Source organism: Lichenostomus cassidix, chromosome 2, assembly GCF_008360975.1.
Source record: "Lichenostomus cassidix isolate B80296 chromosome 2, HeHo_3.0, whole genome shotgun sequence".
In the NCBI taxonomy this organism is placed as follows: Eukaryota; Metazoa; Chordata; class Aves; order Passeriformes; family Meliphagidae; genus Lichenostomus; species Lichenostomus cassidix.
In genome coordinates, this window is record NC_139482.1 from 70631641 (window position 1) to 70658407 (window position 26767).

At 41.7% G+C, this 26767-nt stretch overlaps 1 protein-coding gene across 1 annotated transcript in view; it reads right to left on the reverse strand.

The window, feature by feature from the left end:
* Window positions 1-311: 311 nt before the first annotated feature.
* The window catches only part of CDH20 (cadherin 20), a 117813-nt gene continuing 91357 nt past the window's right edge, over window positions 312-26767 (reverse strand). Inside the window, exons 5-12 of the mRNA XM_085052092.1 lie at window positions 25964-26131; window positions 23957-24144; window positions 18913-19166; window positions 15406-15542; window positions 12788-12909; window positions 10816-10933; window positions 3310-3561; window positions 312-1914 (exon numbers count right to left, since the gene is read on the reverse strand). Coding sequence (XP_084908218.1) covers window positions 1415-1914; window positions 3310-3561; window positions 10816-10933; window positions 12788-12909; window positions 15406-15542; window positions 18913-19166; window positions 23957-24144; window positions 25964-26131 — 1739 coding nt within the window. The 3' untranslated portion in view covers window positions 312-1414. The remainder of the gene's footprint in view (window positions 1915-3309; window positions 3562-10815; window positions 10934-12787; window positions 12910-15405; window positions 15543-18912; window positions 19167-23956; window positions 24145-25963; window positions 26132-26767) is intronic.

Genomic DNA, 26767 nt, shown 5'->3' on the forward strand with positions numbered 1-26767 from the left:
TCAATGCCCCAGCCTTAATGTTTCAAAAAAATCAGGCAGAACTTTCTTTTGACTTCACCATGATTTGAATAGAAAAGTAACTGGTCTGGTGGGCTGTACTTGGGCTTATTCACTGCTAAGGGCAATGTCCAAGTGAACAATGATAAAAGAAGCAGACAATCTGCTTGATTCTGCAAACTGAAGCCTTGTCTCCTTGACACAATGCTGATGAACCATTTTTGCTTGATGCTCAAGGCATGTAAAGCTGCAGATAAGCACTAACAGCTGTGTGCAAAGTAGTCAATAAATTGCCATCAGACTTTCCCTTCTGTTTAACTTTTATTAAAAGAGGTGCTAAGGTACTGTACTGTATGCAGTACATCATATTTATTACCAAAATTAACAAATATACAAAACTTATACATGTAATTTTCTTACATCCATTTATTGGTCTATAATACTGCATTTGTTCAAGTAGGTTATCTACAGTATGTAAACATCCCTTGGATTGACCTCACACAGATTAGGAAAGCCCATCTAACCCATGTAGTTACCAAATATAGCTTTTTCTTATTTTAAAATTTATTTGGCTTTCATTGGTAGAATCTAATCTTCACATTTGGCACATGGAAGAGACATCTACAGTGCAAAAGAGGCAGATTTTCTGGTTTTGCTCTGAGCAGTTTAGCAGAGTCATGGTTTTAAAGAGTCAAGAATAAATTTACACAAACTTGATAGGAGATGGATTAGTGTTAACGCCAATGACTCACAGATCAGCCATTAAACTAGAGCAGAAATTCAAAGCCTCTTCCCCAGCCCTCTCAGTCACGTGGGAAAAAGCCCCCAACCTCAGCCTTGTTTCTAAAGGATTAGAAAAGAACTCTGTTAGCAACAGAGGGAGAAGTTTAGTTTACAAGGAGCCCTCTGAGATTCCAGTTTCAATTTTCTGCTTTGTGGACTTTTTTTTCTCTTGTTAGCAAGCAATTCTTTTCCATTTTAATGGGGAAAAAATAACCAGTGGGGAACAACACTTCTGTGGTGACAATTTCTCAGTGAGTTGGAGATTGCAGTTGGAGTTTACAGATCTTTGAACCCTGATGTATAGAGCTCGGTAAGCTGCCATGTACAAAGGGGAGAGAAAGGAAGAGAGAGCAATGTCATTATATTCCAGGTGTGGAGCTCTCCAATTTTGCTGTAAAAACCAGGAAAAAACTTCCTTCCTTCTGTTTTTCATAGTTTCAAAAATGTGACTTAATTTAACTGAGTAAAGCTGATCCAGAGAGACCTTCATTCGCACCCTTCTTCCCATTCTCATCCAAGCACCGTATTGCTATTTTTTTTATGAGGCCTCACCCTTGTCCATGGAAGCATCTGATGAGAATGGACCGAACCGGACACCGTTTCACATGGAAAGCCCTCTGCCATTGCTCGTCTGTTACCACAGAGCCCCGCTGCTGTCTGTGGCGCCGTACATCTCGGCCAGCTTCTTGAAGCGCGGCCCCCAGTCCGTCAGGTAGTCGTAGCTCTGGTCTGAGTCTGTCGTCACGGACTGTAGGGAGCTGAGCGACTCCGCCACCGAGCCGTTCCCTTCAAACATGTACGTCTGCAGGGAGTCGAAGGGAGGAGCCCACAGGTCCATGTCAGCTTCGTACAGCTTGGCGAGCACGTAGTTGTGGACGTTGTTGTCCATGACGCACGCCTGAGGCACATACCGGGAGAGGCTCTCTATTTCAGGGAGCATGTCCTGCCGGTTCTTCACCACCAGCTGGGCCTCCCGCGGGTTCCACATGGCGGCAATGTCGAAGGCCTCCGTGTCCTCCTCCCCGCCGCCCTCGTCATCGTACCTGACGATGTTCTCGTGGATGTTCTCCTCCTCGTCGATGATGTACGGCTGCTTCCGCTGGCGCCGCATGGAGAGGATGAGGAGCACCAACACTGCGGGAGCCAAGCAAGACACAGGGCTGTCAGCAAGGAGGCAGATTTTGCCAGGGCTTCAGCAAACCAGCCCCTTGGATTTAAAGAGCTGTGGTGGTTGCAAGCTGAAATCTGTCTCTCTCACTCCCCAGTCGAAATTAGTAGCTTGAGGTCCTGCTAATCTGTCTCTTTTCTCACCTTAATTCTTAACTCTTGGTGACACCTGGGACATGTATATTCAGTGGTGCTTGCCACTTTTAAGCCAGCCAGCTCAGAGGTCAGTAACAGTTTATCTGCAGGAGCTTATATCTCATATCTCATAGTTCCATGGAGATATTTTGTTTTCTGTTCTGTGGGTGGGTTTTGCAGCCTGCTTTGGGGATGCCTCTTGGGTTGGCCACTGCATGTGACAGAGATGGATGGTGCTAAGGCACCACAGTGATATGTCTGCCTACACAGCAAAATGCAGAGCTAGCCCCTTAGTCTGCTCCAAGTAATTTTTTGTTTATCTGCCAGCCTCCTGCAGTGCTGAAATGCTGGTGCTCCTCACTCTCACCATGCTTATTAGCATGGGGAGAAGTTGTCATACAGGCACCGGACCCCTTTGCTGTTGAAAATGTGCCATCACTTGGTGACTACTGCCAGAGCTAGAACTCAGCAAAGATTTTTTGAATACTGAAATTTTGAACTGAGGTATCCAGGCTCTTTTGAAGAGCCAGAATTGAGGCACTTTTAAAGAATCTTTCCTGTATCTTACTACACTGCTTCTTGAACTGGGTGCCCTGAAATTTCAGAGAATGTGTGTTTTGAACCAGTATCTCATGATTTGAGAAAGTGAACAAGGGAACTGAAGTTCTTTTGATATCAACAGCTAACAGGGGACATAGAATATCCGGGCAAGGAAAACATGGAACTTAATTGTGAAGACAGAACTCATGCAAGATGCTCAGCTCCTTTATTGCAGCACAGACACAATTTAAATGTAGTGTCTCAAGGAAAAAGGATGGAGGTTGGGACATCCCTCTCCAAAAGACAAGAAATGGAACTGGGCTTACCATTTCTGTTTCCTGTGGGAACAGGATGAGAAACTAACCTGGCCCCAGCCACAAATCTCAGTACTTACCACTGCCATACCCTTGCAGGAAAGCCTGGGCATATCAGTCACCCTAGCACTTTGGGCATGTGGCAGAAATATTTGCAGACTGTAGCTTTCCCCCATTCCTGAGTCTGAAGCCATATGCAGCTGACTACACTATCTGGTCCTTGATTTGGCCCTTTAGGTATGTGTATGTCTACATATACACATATACACAGATGTGTGTGTGTGTTTGGATCCTACGCCTTTGGTGGATCAGCAACCCCCTGGCCAGAACTGAAAAGTCTGTCCCTCCCAAGAAAAATGAGTGAAGGCTTTACCTAGCAAGACAAAGATGCAGGCGAGGATGGCAATGAGTGCCCCTCGGCTTAGGCTGACAGGGAGGACGTAGGCCTCGGCGTTGCAGGACATCACCATGCCCTCCTCATCACAGCTGCACACGTGCACGGTCAGCGTGCCCGTGCTGCTCAGCACCGGGCGCCCGTTGTCACTGATCAGGATGGGCAGGTAAAAGATGTTCTGCTCCTGTTGTCTGAAGCCAGAGCGCCTTGTTAAAATCCACGCTGTATTGTCTAAGGGCAGAAAATAAACACAGAGAACAGCTTATATGAAGAGCAAATACATTCAGCCCAGAAGGAATGTTAAAAAGAATCAGCCCTAGACCCACACCCATTTTTTCTTCTCGCTTCTTCTTTCTCTTCTTTTTTTTTTTTTTTTTAAACGGTTTATCACTAATCATTTTGCCTCTGCTTCCGCCATTCCAGTATCTTCTCAGATCATAGCTCCAAACCTGAGAGACATACACACTTTAGGAGTTGCCTTTACCCCTTCTAATATAGGGTGCACAGACCAAGCTCATTGTCTTCAGATTTAGCTAAGAGAGATTTCAGAAGGCAAGACAGAAATGAGCAGTTGAAGGCAACTTGTTGTCCCTGTTTGCTTATGCTCAGCAGCTTTTCTAGACCTTAGATGCTGCCACCATTTTGGAGATGCTGGCATATAACCCTTGTGGACACATCATGGTACACTGTGTTTTTTGATACATGGCATGGTCATTTGCTTGAGGCAACAAGGAGACAAAGGAAAAAAACAGCTTGCTATCCTAAAGCAGCAGCAAGTTGAAAATTCGCAACTAAACATTTTTTTCTGTGAAATACATGCAATTTCATTAGTACTTCTGCCATTGAAAAAAGTCAGAATGCTTTGTGTCATCATTGTCAGAACTATTCTGCTTTGATTTGACCATTCTGCTTCATTTAGTGTAACTGCCTGTTTTTTATAAGAACTTAAATCAAAAGGAATCAAAATGATGCTGCTGAAAAAAATAGGAAATGAGTGACCTAACAGCCAGTTGCTGTTGGCCATTTCAAGGGAAATTCCTACCTCTGGGGCTTTTTCCTTCATAGTCAACATGTTTCTTAAAATGTCAAAATTTACCAGTGTCATTTGAATTCCTGTCTATCTCCTCCCTCAAATTCCTCAGAATGTGTACCAAGTTTCCTAATTAGAAAGAAAGTTTCCAAATTAGAAATAATTCAGGAAGTTGTTCTCAAATCTCAACTCATGATGCCAAGGCAAAACTCTTTGGAGATGCATTTTGATTTTGTCAGTGCTGACTTTTAAGCCTTTTGGCCCCAGAGACTTTTAAAATGTGCAAGACTGAATGTCTCCAATGGGATCTGGTTCACCAAGGGGTCTAAAGGAACTTGCATGAAATTTGTCCTTTCTTACAAACATGTCTGCAAGGCTTCAGCCAGCAAAGATAAATGGGGAACCCAGGTACTTTTTCTCTTTGGCAGACCCACAAGCCCTGATTCTGTGCACTGATACTGTGGCATTTTTTGGGAGATGATCTTCATGCGGTTTCTTTTACTACTTAGTTTTGTTTCCTGTTCCCTTGGTTCCAAAGAGGTCGCACAGTCTGGCCATCTGCATCTGCAGGTTGTTACCAATGTACATTTGCTATGCTTGAAGATGCAGGATGCTGATCAGCTGTTTCCAGGTGGATGGGCACAATGGGATGTTGCCTAGAAATGGCAAGAAACCTTCTGATCACAAGTAGACTGTGAAAAAATCTAAAATATTAATATAGAAGTGTTCTATTTTCTTATTATTTCTCTGTCCCCTCACTGCTAAAATTTAAATCTTGGGTGATTTTCTTTTTCAGTGTAGAGACTCACGTTACATGCAGATAAATTCAGATGTATTATGTGCTGTAGTCTGGACACCAGAGATGATTTAGTGGCTTTTAGAAGTGAAATCAGGAGCATCATATACAGCCAGCAATGGAATACAGGCAAACTCAAGCTAGACTCACTAGACTTGTCTTCTAGACTGAAATTATGCTCCAAGTTACATACTCTGTGCTGCAAATCTTATGGCATCAGATAGTACAGGCACACCTAAGTATTGAGATGTCGGGTTCCACAGTTTGTGGAACTAACTGTGAGATTAGTGAGATTAATTTAAATTTGTGACATGTTTTTAAAAAGAATCTCAGAGTCTTTTTTTCTTGCATGTCAATGACATTTCAAGCTTTTACTCTGAAAGCATAAAATTCTGAAGTGTGCTGTATATCTGCATGCAAATATATAGTGAAATTGTAATGTCTTGTTAAATCATGTGATCCCAAGAACTGGAGCTTTGAGGAAAAACCGCCAAGTACAAGATGAAATCCCAAAGTTTCTCAAAACTGGTTATGCGTCACTGTTGACTGATTTCACATTTGATATGCCATGCAGCTTTGAGTATTTGCAGTGGGTATGGACAGACATAGATAGGTCTCTTACGAGTAACAAGCAATAGGACAAGAGGAAATGGCCTCAAGCTGTGCCAGGGGAAGTTGGGATATTAGGAAAAATTTCTTCAGTGAATGGATGGTCAGGCATTTGAAAAGGCTGTCCAGGGAAGTGGTTGAATCACCACCCCTGGGGCTATTCAAAAGATGTGTAGATGGGGCCATGGTATAGTGGTGGATTTGCCAGTGTTAGATTAGCAGTGGGACTCAATGATTTTGGAGGTCTTTTCTGACCTAAAAGATTCCATGATTCAGGAATGTGTCCCAAAACCCATCAGAGAGCTGTACGCTGTGCCTCCCATGGCTCCTGGGCAAGGGGAGTGCAGTGGACAGGAACCCTTGCCTGCTCAAACCTTTCCCTTCCCTCTCCTGGGGCACAGACAAGTACTTTCTCTGCCTTGGGCTGTTTATGTGCCCTCGATATATGCTTCCCAGCTATTAATACCACATCTTCCCAGCGTTGGGCCAGTTTTAGCATGAGGAAAAGCAGCCCAAAGGGCAGAAAGTGGCAAAGTGCCTGCATTTATGTCAATGAAAATACTTGAGTCATCCTAATTGTAGTAATTTGGTTGTTTTTCTCTTTCCTGGGTGAAAGATTTGCTCTCTTACAATAGACTCTCTTACAATTGACTTACAATAGAAGTCACAAATTCTATTCAGGTGACAGCAAACCTTCATTTCATGTAAAATTGCTCTTTGTGAGAGGAAAAAAGATTAATTATTCTGAGCTGGTCATACTTTGCCTGTAGAAGAAGCCACAGGCAGTGAACCTGACAGAAGCAGTAGAAAATCAGCTAGTGAGAAGTCTGAAGGGTGTTTAATCATTCTTTTTTCAGGCCAAAACCAAGTTTCTATAATCTAATATTGAAAAATATATATGTATATATATCATCTGTTGTGATATGCTGACCATATCATCCAAGTCTTAAATGTTCTTGGTGACAAAATTTTCTTTGTAACTCTCAGCATTACATTTTGGGCCTATTGTTTCATTTTGCTTTGTACTAGGCAGGCATCCAAATTATCCCTGAAGAATTGTTCTACCTGTTACTCTGCAACTGAAATACATTGGTGCCAAAGCTTGTTGTGTGACTCATCAAAAGCCAATGTGACTTGACATGCTAATGCAGTGCGAAGGACATGCAGGAATCTGATGCAGCATGGCAGAAACTGGAATACACGATTTTCTTCCAAATTTGATATCTGCTAAGCCCCAGTCATCAAGAGAAGAGGGCTTATGAGGACATGAAAGCCCCATTATATAAAAAAAAACCCAAAAAACCCAGGCATTATAAGAATGCACAATATTTCTCATTCACAGCTTCCAACACAGCACCTTTGGCTCGTAGAGGGCTGGATGGCAGCATTTAGCTACAACACTGAGCAGAGATGCTGAGGATTGCAGCATGGCTGGTGGCACATTTGCATGAAAACTGAACTTCCCATGGGCATGCAAGTTGGTGTCTTCATGTGGTTGTGAGAACAAGCCATGGAGCACCACCATCCTGCATTTTGCTCCCTCACTGGAAGTGATGTACCTCTCTGGAGAGGTCAGGGAAATTAACCACTGTGTAGGTCCCAACCTTGAGATCAAAGCTAACCACTGCTCTTCTCAGAAGAAAGGCTTGGTTTCTTTCTGTATGCACCTGCAGAAAAGCTGGGGATGATTAGCCTGAAAATTCTGTTAGTTTTTAAAAACTGATTGTAATAATTATGAAGAGTTAGGAATAATATAAAGAAATATTTCACCAGAGTGGGAGAAAGAGGACAAGGAAGTTGGCAATCTAGACACCACTGGGTTGGGGAAAGAGTCATACCTTTTCTTGAAGATTTTCAGCTCACTGCTTACATGTGTGACATAGACCACAGTTTTAGGGAAGGCAGAAATAGCTAAAAATTTTCCTAGGACAAATTTAATTGCAATGCAGTGGACTGCCAGAGGCTTCCAGTGATAGGCCTGGTAGAGGTATGACCAGTCCTGATCCTGCACCCATAAAAAAGGCTTTTCTCTTTATCAGTTCCTGGTTCCCAAAGATGGAGGGCAGTGATTAAGGTTCAACAGAAGATCAGCTTAGAGTTTAACCTGAAAATGCAGTAAGCTTATTTTGTTGTTCATCCTATTCTAACAGCAAGCTTCTCTTTCTAGCTCTTTCCCAGCAGAGTCTCACCTAGGCTCAGAAATGGGGGAAGATGGCTTGCCAATGCCCTATAGCGGACACTGAAGAGATGTGGGGCTCAAGCTCAATTCCCTGCTTTATCACATAGATCCTACAAAGCCTTGGGAAGCTGTTTGTGCCCAGATCATTGCAGCTACTTAACATGTCTAGCTCCCATTGATTTTACTGAACTTAAAGAACTGGTGTGTAAGTAGCTTAATTTTGCCTTGCCCCAGATCCCCATCTATAAAGGAGAACAATAGGATTTCTCTGTCTGCTGAAGATATGCAGAGAATGAATAGACTGAAGAAGTTCTCAGAGACTACAATTACTAGGGCCAAAAAAAAAAGTAAAACAGCTCATCAGAATGCAAACTGTGATCTATCTGTTGCTCAGTATAAATCAAGGTTTTAATTGTTGCCAAGAAGGCTACATGTCTTGCAGTTTCTCTTACTGCTATATTGGACAACCAAGTAATCAGCACAATTGCTAATCTTAACACTTAACAGCACCTTCCCACAGCCTGGGAAGAATTCCTGTCTCGTGTTTATGGGCACAGGCTGTGACTAGCAAAGTGTGTTCTGTCTCTTGTCTAGCCACTGTGTGACAAACAGTATAGCTACCCCCTCTGTGCCTAAGTTATATGATTTATATAGTTCTTAGTGGCCCCAAGATGAAAATATAAGCATAAATTACTTTTACTGAAATGACTACTGCACTCCAAATTGCTGAGGCAGTAAATAAACCCTTAATCATAGAATCATAGAATGTGCTGAGTTGTAGGGAACCCAACAGGATCATTGAGTCCAACTCCTGGCCCTGCACAGGACACTGCAGGAGTCACACCATATGCCTGAGAGTGTTGTCCAAATGCTCCTTGAACTGAGACAGGTTTGGTGCTGTGACCACTTCCATGGGGAGTCTTTCCAGTGCTCAGCCACTCTCTGGGTGAAAAACCTCTTCCTCATACCCAGCCTAAAACCCCCAGACTCAGTTTCATGCTGTTTTATTGTGTCCTGTCACTGGTCACCAGAGGGAAGAGATCAGTACCTGCCCCTCTGCTTCCCCTCAGAAGGAAATTATAGACTGCAGTGAGGTCTCCCCTCAGTCTCCTCCAGGCTGAAGAGACCAAGCAATCCCAGCTGCTCCTCATATGGCTTCCCCTCAAATCCTTCACCATCCTTGTGGCCCTCCTTTGGATGGTCTCTAATAGCTTAATGTGCTTCTTATACTGTGGTCACCAAAATGTGGATAATTGAAATAGTTGGTGGTTTGATACTTAACATTTTTTTTTCAAATTAGTAACTAATAGTAATGTAAGCTTCTTGTGATTTATATATATGTATACATATATATATATATATATATATATGGAAAACTGGCATTTTATGGATAATGAGAAGCACAGCCACTCAGTCACTGCTGTCACTATAAATTATTGCAAGTATGGCCTTAGACAAAAAAAGTGCATCTGATGCTGGAAATTTTGTGAGTTTCTTTTTTTAGAACAATGCCTTAAGGATGAAATGAGCTTGGTTTGCCAAATGCTTTAGCAATAGTTGTGTTATATTTGTTCATTTATTTTGGCAATATATACTCAAAAATGAAAGAGACAAAGGGAAAAAAAAGGGTATAAAAATGCAAGAAATTGTGTGTGGAGGCTTCAGAGACATATAGAGAGCATATAGAAAAAATGGTTTTTGGGACTAAAGAGCATTGGCATGCTATGTAGGAGGACTCCAGAGACTGCAAGTAGCATGTTTTAAGACATGTTTGGTTGGTGAAGGCACAGGCTTCTTTATAAAGCTTTATGTTGCTCTTTCATATGCCTGGAGATGCCCAGACAGAGGCTTATGGAAGTAAGTGTGATAAGTAGGCATGTGTGGGAGCAGGAGTAGGCTTGGAGGCTGGCCATGGATGCTGCAGGTGGCCAGTCTTTCTCCCCATTTATTCTGGAATCGCTTCCTGATTTGTGGTACTGTGCACACTAAACTCCTACTGAAACCCAGCCCCTCAATACTGACTCTCAAAGCTCTGCACCAGGTCACTCAAGGTCATCCCTCTTTCCTAATGAAGGCTGGTGTGGAGCTGATTTTAGCACCCTTGTCTGCCCACGGAGATCATCTACCAACAGCAGTCATGCAAAGGCCTGCTATGGCAGGACTTTCCTGCAGGGTCCAAAACCACCAAAGCTTTCCCAAAAGAATCAAATTCCACTGGTTAGAGTGTTCAAATGCCAGTGATTTGCCATGAGTGTTCCCACTGGTGTTTCAGTTTCTACTTAGGTCATCTTACACAGACCTTTAGCTGTATGCCAAGTTACCCTCCTAAGGCTCTTCAAGTCCTCCCTACTTCCCTCTCTTCCCTAGGGAAATGAGGATGTGCAAGGAGAAAGAAAAAAGTGCTTGAGGGAAAAGACTGGAACAGTACAAAAACCTTCTCTTTTTCTGTGCCTGGGAGAAAACATGAAGAGTACAAAAAAAGAGCAATGTAATTCCCTTCAGATTTGTCTCCTAGTTCCAGTTACTATCCTACCTTTAAGCATCTCCTTTTGAGCGAATGCAATTTCCACTCCGATAATCCGAGATGCCTGCAGCCTGACCAAAAGACCTGAATTTGCACAAAACACTGGCACGTTTCCTCAAAAAAGAAAAAGGGGCCTATTGCTGGAGCATATTTATAGAGAAGAAAATATCATATAACCTTCAAGTGTATTAAGTAATATGTCATTTTATTACTGCCTTTAAGGAGCAGGTGTCACTTGGTATTATTTGAAATGGCAGTCTTATCACCCACTGTAAATCACAGCTTCTCAAGTCCAACTCAGGCATTAGAAATTAGAGTAGCTAACTGTCTGTGTCCACTCTGATTACCTTGATTGTCCCTTAGAGTAAAGTTGGGGTTGTTGGCTGCCTCTGGAGCCAGGCTGTAGTAGAAATGCTGACCCTCCTGTGGGTCGTCCCTGTCAATGGCACTCACTGTCTGGATCAGCTACAGAACACAAGAGAAAAGCAGAAACAGGTGAGAAGCAAAAGATTTGTAATATAAACTAACAATCAAACAGATAACATATTTTATGTACATAACCAACAGGAGCATTTGAACAAAACTGTCTTCCAGAGGTACAATCTTCTCTCAAGAAGAGATGCAAAACCTTGCAAGTTTCATCTGTTTTGCTGTGGTCATGTACATCACTTTTAAACAGAGAGGGAGATATTCAGTTTGCTTGAAATAACAGGCACTTTCCCCTCATGCATCCCTATCTTCTGTTGCACATTTCTTTTTGTCTTTTGGGGGCCTGGGTTTTTCAGAAGATTCATTGTGCATTAGAGAGCTTGTACGACAGCTCATACTTACTTTCAGCTTCATTATGCAGGTAGAAAAGGATCTCAGGTTGATTATTTTACCGCTGTTTTAATTTTAAATCAATGAAATTCTTCCCAAGATGTCAGTGGAAAAGAGATAAAAGACAACCATGCAGAAACTGTATATGCAATAAATAACACCAAACTAAAGAAACGAAGAGAATTCTAAATCCAGAAAGAGATTCGTTACTTCACCTATAGAGGCTTCGTAAAGTAGGTCTAATAGCTTGAAGCACAATGAAATCTGTCCGAATAAACATTCTGGCATCTTTTTGGACAAGGAATAAATCTTCACCTGTTTTTTTAACTTGAAATTTTGGGATTCAAAGGCAAATAATTCAGACCCATGAAGTCTTATTCACCACCTTAAAAGTGATTTCAGAACTTTTTAAAAGGTGGCAATAGAATTTAGTTTTCTCTGCTGAAGAAAGTAGTCCAAATTTGCATTCATAATAATAATGAGCTCAGAAAGCTTATTATGTAGGACACTCACCCTTCAAAACCAGGAAGAAAGGTCTAGGCAATGATTTCTATTGCCTATATTATTAAGAACCCCTGTAAATTACTGAGATGAAAATATGCTATATATGATAGTTGTAATGACAATTGCCCCAGTAGTGAGTAGCTATTTCATTCTGCTTCACACAGCTTGGAGAAGCTTCATCAAACACACAGTGATATTACTTGCATAATTTTTCCTTCACAGATCATGAGAGGTATGTCTGTGTGTTTAAACTGCAATAGTCATGCAAAATTAGGAGGCATCAGTCCCCACTGTGGACCCTGGTGTTGGAGCAAGAGGTGGCTCCCCACAAATGATCAGCAGTAGAACCTGCACCAGGTCCAGCAAGGGGGAGCTCATGTCCATGTCTGTCACTGGTGGCCTTGTTCAAGGGCTTGGATGGGGTTTTGGAAGGGAGAGGAGGTAAGAGTCTTTTCCACTTGCTTGAAGGTACTGGTTTACAGTGTGTGGAACCAGAAGTCTTTTGTTGCTTTTGACTCTCTGTCATCTCCACAGCAGAACAGATTCTGCTTGGCACCCTTTTGAACCTGATGTAGTAAATTATGTCCAGCTCCCGTAAGTCCAGGTGCACTTAAGGCTCTTAAAACATTTAATAGTAAGTCTTGTGGCCTGGTCTGATTCTGTGGCACTTCTCATAACACTTCTCCTCTCTTTGTTTGCCTGCTGGCACATGCCTGAGGGAAGGCTTTATTTCAGCTATGAATTGCATTGTGCAGTGAGCCTAGAAACTACTGTGGGAGAATAAAAGCGATATGGGAGAAACAAAAGAGGTGCTATATATGATGCTCCTTCCAGTGTGACATGCTTACCTTTGAAAGGAAGCACAGATGGCTGCTGATGAGAGTTCTGATGAAACATGAGGGTAGCTGAGCCCTGTTTCCAGCACTCACCCTTTCTGGCATGTCCATGTAGGACAGCATCCCTTCCCCAACCCCTGCTGTTACAAGCATTTCTCACCTGGCCTGCTTTGGCATTTTCACAAACAAAAGCTTCATAAAATCTTGCAAACTCTGGTGCGTTATCGTTCACATCCAGGACTTTCACTGTCACAGAGACGCTGCCCACCTGGGAGGGGTTATCTGGAAGAAGAAGATATAACGTAAAGAAAGGCAATATATGGGAAGGGGAAGAGGCTGCTCCTCACTCTGTTCAAGAGGTAAAGAAGGTTTTCCACTACTAGCTTGTGTTAAATCACATTTTCCCAATGGGAAACTGTAGTGACTTGGGTATTGTGTGACTCAGAGTGATGCTGCAAATGCTGCTCTCTGTCTAGCCTGGCTTCCTATCTAATCACATATTTTACAAACAAACAAGTTCTAGAAAAGACTTCAACCTGATTCAGTCCAATAAACTATTTCTACAACAAAAGTTTTAGACAATGCCCCTTATTTTTTTATTGCCCTTCAACTGGACAATACTGTTTGTTGATCCTCCCTACTGGTGGTATGGATAAGAAGGCACTGTTTTAAGGATAGGCTTGTTATTTAGAACTTGTTAAAAATGGCAGTTCTCCAGTTCAGATATGCTTTTGCCCAGAATTTATGTTCCTTGAACTCAAAAATAATGTCAAATCTTTGATACTTTGTACAGAGGGGTTTAAAATGTAATAACACATGAAATTGTACAGAAAAGCTTTCAGTGAAGCTTAAAATTGCAATGAAAATTTTACATTCTGCATGACATCATTTGTGATGTTTCTGTCCCACTGGTTCATTAGCTTTCTTTGCCAGTAAATCCGTACATCATTTCACATATCTTCACAAATTCCAAACTAAGTGGCTACAAAATAATTTGTTTTTCTTACTATGCTTGTCTGCTCCAAATCATCTTTTCCCCATCTTATTTAATGATAAAATGAAACTCTAATCAGAAAGAAAAAAAATATTTAGGGGTCAGAAAAGGTGCAAACATCCAGAAAATTCTTTAAAATTAGTATTCTCATCATTTTAGTTGTAGCACTTTGTACATTTGTCTCCAAATATATCTCCTTTTACAGCAAGAAATGATGTATTTATATAAAAAATAGAGAGTTTTCATAAGCTCTGGAATTTTTCTAAATGTTCAATGTACTATATTCCATAACATGTGTCACATTGTGTCATTGAGATAATACTCAAACTATGTTGTTTCTCCCTAATTTGCAATGTAATCCTTCAGCTTCCCACATATGCATACACACGTCTTGCTGACACACCTATTGATGAATACCTGCATTTACAATCTTAGTAACATTGATCTACCCTTTAGCATTAGGGGCTTTATTCAGAAGTGCACAGCTATGACATCTTTGAAACTATTCACTAAATTAAAATATTGTGCTGCACATGTACCGAGCAAAACTGGCAGAGGATTGACAGAAAGGGAACCAAAGGAAGACATGCATTCCTATTGCTCAGGTCCTGAAGTGCTGCTACAGGGGCAGCTTTAACAGACTCATGGAATTGCAGTGGCCATTGGTGGCTGAAAATAAAAGTAGTGTCAAAATAGATGGGGGTGAAATCCCATTGTCTCACCAACCCCTCTCACTACTTACAAAGGCACAAAAAGGCATAATGTGCTGGAACTACCTGCAAATATATGGCAGAGTCACTCCAACTCTTGTGAAATATTCCTTCCCTCTGCTTTCAAGCTGGCTGATTGCATTTTGGGCAAGCTTGTTGAAACTTGGTTTCTCTCAAAGTGCCCCATATCTCCAGCTCAGCCTGGATGTGCAGGAAGCTCTCTGAGACGCGAGGAGTGACTCAGCTATTGGCACCAAGCTGCCAAAAACCTGCTGCCTCTCACAGATGAACGGATATCCTGAGCAAAAGCTAGGTGAACCAAAGAGATTTCAGGTGAAGACCAGGTGAACCTTTTATTTGCTTATATATCCCAAGTTCCTTTAGGAAGCTCACATCTGTGAGTATTTCAAACTCAGCTAAATTTTTCATACTGACACTATGAAATGAGCATCTCCTTGTACTCACAGCCTTGAAAGATACCCGGCACAGATGAGTTCTGAGCTGAGTTTTAGCTCATTGTAAAACCCAAAAGCATAACGAGTTCAGCATACTTGAGGATCCCAGAGCACTCTGGCCCAAATTATTTATGTAGCAAGCAGATGGCGATGTCATTTACTTGCTGCTGAACCAGAGCAGATTTCAACTAGTGACCTAGCAGTGTGGGATCACTGCTGCCTACCAGTCCCTGCACCACTCAATCCTCCCAGGCAGGACTGGCAGCTCTAGCAGCTGTGCAGCCTTTGCAGTATCTTCTTTAGCTGCCTAGACCTTCTGAAGTGAGAGGACTCTGCCAGAAACACATCAGAAAGAGTTTTAAATAAATCTCTGAAATGCTAATGAATTCCAAGCGAAGGACTCTGCAATTGTCATCCTCTATGCCTCCCACCACCCTGTGAAAATGAGCATGAAAAATAAATAAAATGCAGTATTCGCTTGTTGATGTCAAAAGAGTAATTCACTTAATATGGCTTCCCACTCAGTGCCTAGCAATGTGTGAACTGCTGAATTCAGGTCTCTCAGCCGGCTTTGTCTACTGTATCTCTTCAATCTATGTACAGTCTGCATTCTCCTTACTCAGCTCCACGGCCAACACAGTGATGTTGTGCCAAGAAATGTCCTCCCGGTCAAGAGGTCTTGCAGTCATCAGTGCTCCTGACGTGATGTCGACATAAAAGAACCGTCCCGGATCACTGCTCCTGTCAATCGAGTATCTGCAAGAGTACATATTGAAAATATTATGCAACCCCTGTGAAAACCGTGTGCTATAGCTAACAAAGTATCCCAGCAGTGGGGATAGTATTGTACACAGCAGATCCACAGATCCACATTCTTACAGAACCTAGTTATGCACCCCTTTCACTTGCGTAAGTCCAGAGTGAGATGTTGGAAAAAGCAGGATTTCATGTGGCTAACAGAATTTAATGGTGAGTACTATTTGAATGGAGCTGGAAGACAGGAAGATTTAGAGGGAGAAGCCTCAGAGTAAGGCACAGATCAGCACAGGAACATCTGCTTTACAGAGAAAATCTGCCAGTGAGGAGTGTAATGTCTATTTCTAAGAGAAATAATTATTCCCTGTCCCTAGGCAAATTCAGACAGGATGAAAATGGCTTCAGATCAGCTCATTCTCTGAGCACCTAGGCTCATTCCCTTCCTTGTTTTGTATTGTCTTCTCTTTCAGGTTAAAAACTCCACCTGCATCCTGGAGCATGCTCCTGGTTGAGCTGTGTAAACACAAGGGGGATGGTGGGCAGCTTTCTCAACATCCAGTCAGAAAAACAGCTCCCTTTGTGAGGTCGATTCATGGTGATTACTGAACCTGCCTGACCAATGACATCAGTTTGGTGCTGGGAACCAGCTTCTTGCACCTGTGAATAGGGGATTGTGGTGGTGCCTGCAGGCCAGAAGACCTGGGCAAGGAGGCAGCTGATTGACAGGTGTCACTGCAGTACTCAGTCAGAGGGACGATTTTGCAGGATGTGTAAAATACTCAGTACCCTTCAGAAGCATCACCTTGCTCTTAAAGGCACTTGGTGCAAGCTGTTAGCAGGGTAAGGGATACTTTGGCCAAAGCCACACATAGGCCTAAGTAAATGTCACAGGCTAGAACAGAACCCAGACATGTTGTCCTTTTTGTTGGGTTTTCTCATCAGAGGTAATGGGAATTGAAAGCATTAGTCACAACAGACACTGAACAGGGCTCATTCTTCTGATTTTTCTCCTTTCAGCATGAATCCATTCACTGGAACAAGCATGCTAGTCTTTTCTTTATATAGGGATGCATGAAACAAGGATAAAAAACATTATTGAGATATGTTGTTGGGAAATTCTTTTACACCCTTTCTCAGAAAAATCAAAGAGGGAGTGATGGCAGGTTTGTATCCCTTTCCTTCCCAGTCCTTCTTATCTCTTCTTAAATAAAGAGGTTTCTCAGGCATTTGATTTATTTAGGAAATAAGTACAAGTGTTCCCATATTTTGGTATAATAATTATTCTTGTATGAGGACTATAAAAAGAATTTCTCTCTGACAGTTTAAGGGCAAGGAGTATCTGAAATTGAATATAGCCTTGTGATTAGTGGTACAGAATTAATCACCAGTGTCAAGAGGCACAGGTGGATCTTTTTCTAAGTTCCCTTGTTAATAGTACACATACTCCTGCACACTTTTTTTTCCACTGTAGTATTTAGATAATATTTCTGAATGATTTAATGACAATCATAGTATATTTCCAGCCATCAGAATTTCACAGTGTGGGAGCCAGGTACTGGATACTGGGAAAATGAGCATTTGAGCCAGATCACAGCTTAAATTTCAAATGGATTTCAGCTTGTGCAACAAAGTATTTATCTGGGATTATTGCCTTTCATATCTTGCCTTGTCCTGTACAAAGTGAATGCAGTGCATGCCTAAAACATTGCCAGATTGATACTGCACTGAGTTGGCATGAATAGAGGAGACCACAGGAGAGGCAAGGACTAATTCTAAGTATCTGCATTTTAGATAGCATTCAAAATGGTATTTATTCCTATTTTTTTCATCTGTTTCTTTATCTCAATCATTTACATTCGAAGTAAAAGTTGTGGGGAAAAGGAGGGAAGGAATGAGGGAAGAAAGGACAGTGGAAAAGGAGAAAAGTGGGAAGAGGAAGAAAGCTGTCAAGGAATAGAGTAACAAAAGAGTCTATGCATATTTACAACTTTTCTTTTTTTAATTTATCTTTGCTGATGGATTCTGTGCTTTACAGAGTGTTGTTTCATCAAGGGTAGTCACTGCAAAGCTCTGAAAGAACCTAAGAAAAACCTCATTAAAAATAACAATGAACAATTCTACCCTCTGATAGTCCTCAGAATTATTCTTATACTATTTTAAGCAGATTAGCAGAGAGCTGTTTGCATTACAGGGTTTGGATAATGCTAGACAGTAATCAGCAAAATAGGATGTGAGTGGAAAAAAGTTTAGGGTAATGAAATTGTGATGCAGACAGTATAATAGTTTTACTGAGGAATTTGAGACAATGTCATGAGAAGTATGATAACCTTATAATGCAAGCAGAAAAGATAGGTATATTAAGGTAGCAAAGATGAAAAAAATAATTAGACCAGCAACAGAGAGTGCAATACCATTAAGAAGAGCAGGCTTTGTGTCTGCTCAGATCTCCTAGCTGAAGCCCACAGAATTGCTCATTTAGATTTCACTTTCTTCAAAAACTCCCAGCATGCAATGTTTCAACTCCCTCCAGTATTTCCCAGGACTGTTCCTGAACACAGGCATCTCAGAAGCTGACCTGATGCAAGGTTAGGCAAACAGCAGCTCAACACCCAAAACTCGCAGATGAGAGAAGCAGCCAACCTGCTGGGATAATCAATGTGCAGTCACTGGTTGCTGCTGCAGGTCGTGAAAACTACTGTGTGGGCTGGCCTTGGAAAAGAACAGCCTACTCTGATAAATGGGGCTGGCAGTGCCTGGCAGCCACTGTGGAAAAGAGTGCTATGATCACACAATTATGCTCCTTTGGCTCCTTGCTGAGTTGCAGCTATGAAGTTCCCATGGCTGTAAATACACTTTTACCTTTCTTACCAGCTTATGGGAATATCTAGCTCTGCATTTTAGACCAGACACTAGATAATTTAGGAGTTCTTGAATATTTATTAGCATGCATTCAATCTACTCCAAAAGTAGCTGTGTGTTTGAGCTGTTGACAAGGGCAAGCTTTGAAACAGAAGGGGGAGAAAGGAGAAGCAAGTTGAGCATCTTCTCATCGGGATGGCAGCAGGTTCTCAGAGATGCTGCCAGGTTTTGTGCCAGCAAAGGCAAGAGAGTCTGGGGTTTGATACTAATGTGCACTATCAGGAGATGCCTGACCAGCTCATTGAAAGGCCTGATGCTGATGTCCTGCATACCACAGCACAGGGGGAGCTCCTGCATTGCTTTGACAGACCCTTCAGTGTGTGAGGTCTTGTTTGCTAAACCCACTGATGACTACTATGGCCTGGAAAGAGAGAGTCCCTCTCACCCATCACTGCCACACCAAGCAGATGTACTGAGTGCTCGTGGGGCGACACACAAAGAGAGGACAGACCTGATGGAGTTGTTGGTCACGTCTGGGTCCTTGGCAGAAATTATCTGTATGGTGGTTCCAATCTCCACATCCTCAGGCACCTCCACAAAGTAGATGCTGGGCTCGAACACAGGAGGCTCATCCACGTCCTCCACACTGATGTGGACGGTGGTGGTATCACGGAAGGGACCCAGGTTCAGGAACCGCATTTCCAGGTGAGGGTTGGCACCCTCTACTTTCAAGGTGTAGCTTTTCTTGCTCTCAAAACTTAAAGGCTGAGGAGAAAAAAAATATATCTAGCATTAGGCACACTAAGCCATATCATTATTATTTTTAATTGCAAGTTCAACAAAGATAAATATTTGCAGATGGAGACAAAGCATTGAAAGACAGTAGTATTGGAAATGGCGCTGTCTACTTTTTCATTCTTTGATTTGATAGTTGAACTGAAAAGGCCAGGAGAAATACTTGCATATCATTTCAAAATACATATTCTTTCATTCTTCTTGCTAAAATGAAAATATAAGCAGCCACCCCATCACTGCATTGTGATTCACACAACCTGTGTCATGCCACTCTGAGGAAAATACATGAAGAAACACACAGTAATGGGAGTGCCTGAAAATAAGGTAAAATAGTTGGTTCCTCACAAATGGGCCCAGTGGCAGGAACAAGGATGCACACCCTATACACAGGAGATGGAGGTTCCCAGTTAGCAACCTTTTTTTTTCCCTGAGGACACCAAAGTCTTGTCTCCAAGAGCCCTGTCTGCCAAGCTGCTAAAGGGCTCCAGGGGACGCAGGGAACATGGTCAGCCTCTCTTGCAAGTTCTTGTTCCAGTTTTTATCAGTAATCCATCCTTCCTAGAAGTGAGTTTTTTTCACCTCCTCCTTTCAGTAAGCATCTTAAACACAGGTTCACAGTCCAGGTATGATGAGTGCTAGGATTTGAATCTGCTCCCTGCCTAGAGAACAGTTTAATTTCAAAGCATTATAAAGTATTCCATATATCTTTCTGTGGAAACTGTTCCACTTCATATGAAACACAAAATATCAAATACTCAAGTATTATTTGATGCATTGTGAATGGTCTCCCTTCTCTTTTCTCTTTTCTCTTTTCTCTTTTCTCTTTTCTCTTTTCTCTTTTCTCTTTTTTTTCTTTTTTCTGTCTTTTATCTTTTCTCTCTTTTTTCTCTTTCCTCTTTCTTTTTTTCTCTTTTCTCTTTTTCCTTTTCCCTTTTCCCCTTTCCTTCCTGAGACAAAGGGGGCCAGCTTCCTCTGTTAGTAGTTACATGAATTTGGTTTCATGTCTAGGTAAAACTACTTATTTGCTGTACATGGATACAGAAGCAATTAATGCTGATACTGAAACTCCCAGTATATAATTTTTTTGTCTCCCTTCCATCTTCTTTTCACAAATACCTGAAGAAAATAAGGTGTCTCCAAGACCTTCTTAGAACTAAATGGAAAATTCCATATTTAATGCACTATTTACCAGTCTTGGTAAGAGATAACTGAAAGGATTTAACAAACCAGAATAACAGTACAGAAGGATTAGTTCAAAGTATAAAAAAAAAATTCACAAGTTGAAGTACAGCTTACAGAAGATATAGTCACACTTCCCAAGTTGCAGTCAGAAGTTGCAAACAATTGAGCTGTGGTTAAATGATCACAACCCATTACTTGAATAATCTCATGAGTTTTGATGCTGAAAAACAGCACAGCTGAATTCCCTTAGCTTGCACAGATTCTGAGCTGAACAAATTTTGTACCAGCAAAGAACTGGCTAGTTTCAGGGTCACCCCACCCAGTGGGGCAGAACCCTCTTTGTCACATGAATAGCTTTCAAAAAGAGTGGCTTTATTTGTACATAGGGATTTGCGGGTCATGTGTGGTATTGCCACACACAGCTGTGGTTCATTCAGACTACAGTAAGATGTCTGCTGTTCCCATCCAACACCTTTGCTTTTCCTATTCAGCTCTTTCTGTTTGAAAGAACAACCACTTGGCTGAAGACCAGCTACCAGACTGAGGCATGGAGATGGGTAGGAAAATAGAAGAGAAGGAGGATGCCCAAGCAATTGGAAGCCAAAGGTGCAAAGGTCATTACTGTAGCAGTAAAGTTCTCCTTTGCCACTCATAACCCATTTCTTTCCTGCCATGCTCAATGGTGCAGCTGGCCAATTCTGCAGCCATGAGGTGTGTATTAGTCTAAGCAGCATGAGCAGATTTCCATTCTCAGGCATGGAAGCACTACATACTGTGGGTCTCAAAACACCTCCTGAATTCAGTCAAGTCTTCAGTACTTTTCTGCTGCAGCAACAGCTTCCTTCTTCAGAAGTGGTAACATTGCAGTGGCATATAAAAGCTCATGCTTTCACAATAAAATTGTGAAAGTACTGATGCCCTGTATAGGAATGCCTGATTGAAGACTGGGGTTCTCCAAATTATAAAATTGAAAATCACTCAACATTTAGTACATGAGAGTGAGGAATGAAAACTGGAATGGAAGCTGGTTTCTTGTGCTGGGGATATAATGGTCCAGTACTGCTGGAGATGCCATACAGTGAGTGAGACAGCACAAACTGCAATCTGTGGCAGCAGCTACAAACAGCTGATCTGAAACTTGCTCCTGATGCCCTTAGCTCCACCTGGTACATCAGTGACCACTGCAGGCACAGAACTTGTCAGCAAGGATTTGGTGAAGTTTACAAATGTAATACCCTTTGCTGCAGAGTCTACGAGTTGCATATTTATACACTGTAAAAATAGCAGTAAAATATATTCACAGGACCAAGCAACACTTATTGTCCATCTGGCAAGGAATGTGCAATGCAAAGGTGCCTAAACATATACTAAGAAAGAGGCCATTATATTTAATGGTTTGACACATGAAGAAAACTGCATGAGAAACATTGCATGTGCACTAAAAAGCTAAGTTTTAAAAAAAGCAGTTAAATCACAGACACACTTAACAACTATAAAACCCAATTACATTATTAAAACACATAATCACCTAGATTGTCTTAGAAAAATGAGAAAAATCAGAGAAGTGTGCTAGACCATCATATTTTTGATGCTCCTGGTTGCCTTGTACTCCTTTATTGCCAAAGATTACTTTCCCTCCTGTTTCTTCCCTGTGCTAATGCCTCCACACCACTGCCCCCCTCATCAGATGTGTCCCCCAGGGGTGCAGTCAAACCTCTTCCCAATACTGGTCCCATGGGAAGGGCAAGCAGGTTGCCTTCTCCTGTGAACTGAGCATGCTGCAAAACACAGCCAAGAGGAGAGGCAGCCCATGGAAAACACTCCTTGTCCTTGCCCTTATCCTCCTTCTGCCAGTGCTGACACAGGCACTGAGAGGCAAACCATGCAGGGGGCAATTTAGCAAAACCCACTGTGGGAAAGTGATTCATCAGGAGGTGTCAGGGAAGACAGGACAGGACAGGACAAGGCTGTTTTGGATGCTGTGCTGGCTGGGTCACCCACCACCCTGCCTTCCATGAGCAGTGCAAAAGGGAAAGCAGGGAGAAGAGGCAGGTAGGGTGAGCATCAGTCTCCCAGGCAGGGAGCTTGGAAGGAGCTGTGGCTCTTTAGGAGGTGCTCAACATTTTGTGGGATTAGTGGGCTGTCATAAGTAGACACAACACCACAAGCAACAGTTTTATCAGTAACTGTAAATTCTGGCTTTCTGATGCCCATGTTAGAAGTGTTCATTATTTTGTTTGAGAAATCTGTCAAGAAAAATGAAAGGGAAAGTTTTTCTTACTTTTAAATAAGATTTCATTCTGGGTTTAGAAATTCTCTCTCCCCTCTCCCCACATCTTGATATTATTTTCTATCAACAGCAGTTGAGATTTTTTCTTTCTTGAGTGTATCCAAAGGACAACTTTCCCAGAGTTTGGCTATTGATAATCATAGTATTACATGAAGCTACGGACAGACATAAGATGTTACAAATATTTACGTACAGTAGGTGGATTGAGCAATATGTGCTTGATGCCAGTACATATTTAGTATGATAAAAATAAAACCATACATTTTATAACTTCTCCTGACATACATGAACATGTAGCAAAACTGTATTCATAATAACAAAAGTCAAGCTTATTGACATATTTACTCCAAAGAAACTATTTGCTTTCACTGATAAATGAGTGAAAAATTCCATTAGAGCTTGCATTCAATAGCTATTTCATTCCAGAAAATATGTTTAACTTTAGGGACTAATATGCATAAACAAGAGCTGGGGAAAGGTGACCACAAATGCATGCTTAAACGCTTTGCTCTAGGGCATAGAGGCTTGCAAGATCAAAGCTCTCCCCTCTATTGTTCCATTTTAGTGCACAATTTAATCCCAGGCTATTTAAATGGAAACTATACTTCCTTATTAGTACACTAGATATGCTTAGGCAGAAATATGGTCACAATTTCATAACCTAGAAGCAGAGTTAAACTTCTAACATTTCTGTAAGATTATAGAATAAATATCCTATAGCAGGGAGCCTAAGCAAAATACTCAATGCCTTCCTGTACAGCCTGTGGTACAGAGTACCAGCAGTTTCACAGCTGCCATTTTAGAGACAGCTTCTTCTAGCCTAATTAGCATTTATGGATCTTCAAGCAGCAATTAAAAAAAACAACACTGCCTGGGTTTTATTGGTTTATAAATAATTCCAAGGCATGCTTTATTATTGTTTGTGGAACACCAGAGTGAAAAATATGTACAGTTCAAATGCAAATATTGATCTAATTTCTTGCCTTGTAGGATAATTAAGCTACAGAGAATATTTAAATAGATAAATAGGGAATTAGAACATTTCTTTGGTGGGAAAAGACATGTTTATGCTAATGCTGTCCCCACTTTATAAAAGTTGTTCCTGGGAACGCATTCTGCTTTCATATTTTAGCAATAAATGTTAAAGAAATTGTGTTTTATAGCCGGAAAGGGACTACTGTCACATAACAGGAACCAAGTTACTGCAGGATTAAGAGAATATTCCACACATAAAATGTAACCAGGACTGTTAGCCATATAAATTACCATAAAAAGCAAACTTTTTTACCTTTCTCACAGTGATGATGCCAACTTGGTAATTAGGATCAGTGTTAATATCAAAGACATCCAGCCCATCTCCATCCACCAGGCTGTATTTCATCTCTGCATTAATGCCTTCGTCCAGGTCTTTCGCAACCACGCGGCCCACGGTGGAGCTGACAGGAGCAGACTCCAGCACACTCATCTGATAATGCTCTGGCACAAGCAGCACAGAGGGGGAGAGGAGAAAAAAACAGGCTGTGAAGAGGAACCAAAAACTGCACAGCAATGCAAAGAGTGGATTAGGGAGGCCACAACATTTCATGGCCTGCAGAGAGTATGTACTACCTGTCCCAAAGCTGTGACAGCTGTGCTCCTTTAAAAAGCCACAGCCCAGCTAAATTTCCTGGGGAAGTTTTATTTAGGTGTTTGTTATATCAACAGGTTTGTTGAATAGGTTCTTTTTAACATGGCAATACAGCTGAAAATAGGAACTTCAACTAGAAAAATAGGGCAATTAACCCTAGTGCTGCTGCAGCCATGATATAAAGTAGGATATGGAACAGATTTAATCAGACAGGCATCTTTTTATTAGATCAGGTTGTACAGCAGGAATAAACACAAGTTTTGGGCACCACAAATCCTTTCTCAAGTCCCTACAAACTTCTTTTCAGCCTTGAAGAAAGCTCAGGAGCTTGCCTGTTTCTTTCAAATTTACCAGTTACTCTATTAAATATATTACCTCTCCCTGCAAATACTGTCTTGAGCACATTTGTTGCATTGCTAATTTGCTTAGCATCAGGCCTGGGGAAAGAACAAGCTACTATTTTAAAAGTGCATTTTGTACCTAAAATACTTCTCTGGCATCATGCTTTATTTTCAAGACTTCCTTGCTGCATCCTCTCTGTTGACTCCACTAACTATTAAGCTTTACAAGGCAGAATAATACCAAAGAAGATGTTTGATCATTTGCCATTTTTCTTAATCAAGAGCTTGATATCAGTCATAATTCATGCCACTTTCAAAATACAATTGACAATGGTGTGCTCACCAAGTTGCTCTGACAGAAGTGGAAGTTGAGATTTCTTGCTGATCTTAGTGAAACATTTTGATTTAGCAGTGCAACATGAAGAAACAGATGGAGAAGAAGAATACCAACAAAAAGAACTGTGGGAGTTTTCATTACTCAGCTAAATGAGAAAAATGTCAAAACCAAAATGGCTTGAGATTGATTTACACCAATAAAAGAATCAGTTTTCTTAAAAAATACCCCCAAATTATATCCCTTGAAAGGTTTAGTTCAATCAAAACTGAAAAGCTTATACCAAATTTTTAATGGGAATATAGAATTATGTAAGTAAATGTGATAAAACAAAGAGCAAAATATCACAAATCTTGTTGTGAAGTTCACTTTTGTAAATACAAAGTTATGTTTCTGATAAGAGTGGAGTTGCCTATTTTTGCATTCCATTAACTATGGCTGTTACATATCTTATGGTTAAACTGCATATTGCCAGGGTTTGGATGAACCTTTCCTGGAGAGCAGCCTGTATGACAATCCACTCCACACTGGCAGCACAGCTCCCAGACACTCCCCTGCTGCGGCCTGGCTGGAGTGTTGAATGAATTATCTTCCAACTTCCAGCACCACCACATGTCCCTGATTTGAGAGACATCCTTCTGGAGGTAGGATGAGAAGACAATCAGGGTGGCAATTAGTAGCCAAAGGCAATGGCCACGAGCAGTCTAAACACAAAAGTTGTCCTTCCTGCATTTTTCTGTAAATTAATTTCCCATCCTTTAAAAAAAGTGTTGTTTTTGATAATTTTAGAAGTCAGAATTTTTTTCCTGAATGGCAAGGTGTTGAATAATTCTTTTTGACATTTTTCAGAACGAGAGTTCTGTATTGAGTCTGAAATTCTGCCCATCTCTAGTTGTCACTATCCTGAGTTTGAAAATGGTTGTCATGAGAGCAAACAGCAGACATATAACTCAGCCATCCCCTTTTGCCCATCCTGGCACCACGGGTACTCACTCTGTGGAAATCTGGGTGGATTGTCATTGACATCAGAGAGGGTGATGTTGACAGTGGTTGTTCCAGCTAATCCTCCCAGCTGTCCACCCATATCCTTGGCCTGGATAATCACTTCATAATATTCCTTTGCTTCTCGGTCCATGTTCATTAGAGCTGTTCTAATTAAGCCTGAGATTGAGGGTGGGAAGGGGTTTGTGGAACAAAAGAAAATTGCAGTTAGAGAGCACACAAAGAGGATGGAGGGCTCTTGCTCCTGCATCCTATTCCCTGCATCAAGAATGAGGCCAGGCTCTGCACTGAGTCCCACCTTTCCTGGCAGAGTGAAACTCACCCAAGTGGAATCTAGGTTGACAGAAGGTGTGAATTTTAAAGAAGCTCAGTTAAAATGCATCAGATCTGGGACAGGCTGCTGTTCAAAATTAAAATGTTGCCTTCCAAGGAAAAGCTTTTTGGGAACAGCGTGCTACGTCGAATTAAGGCCCTGCTCACGATATCTCTGCACAAAAGCTGGAAGTGATGTGCTTTGCTAAAAGATCCATTAAGACGAGTTTTCCGGAGTGTTCCTAAACACACAGTCCTGGAGGCCACCCGGCATGATCCCGCGGGCTTTGCTCGCGTCTTTCGGGAGCCAGGCTGGGACTGCGAGCGCACAGTGTGGGACACACCGCTCCGGAGGGGCCACGCTGCTGCCCCAGACCGCAGGGCGTCCCTTTGCTTCGCTTCCCGTCGGGGTAACACTACTGCTAGAGGACATGAGGTGGCAGCAGCACTTCTCTCAAGGAGCTGCGAGGCGCCAGCCCGGGC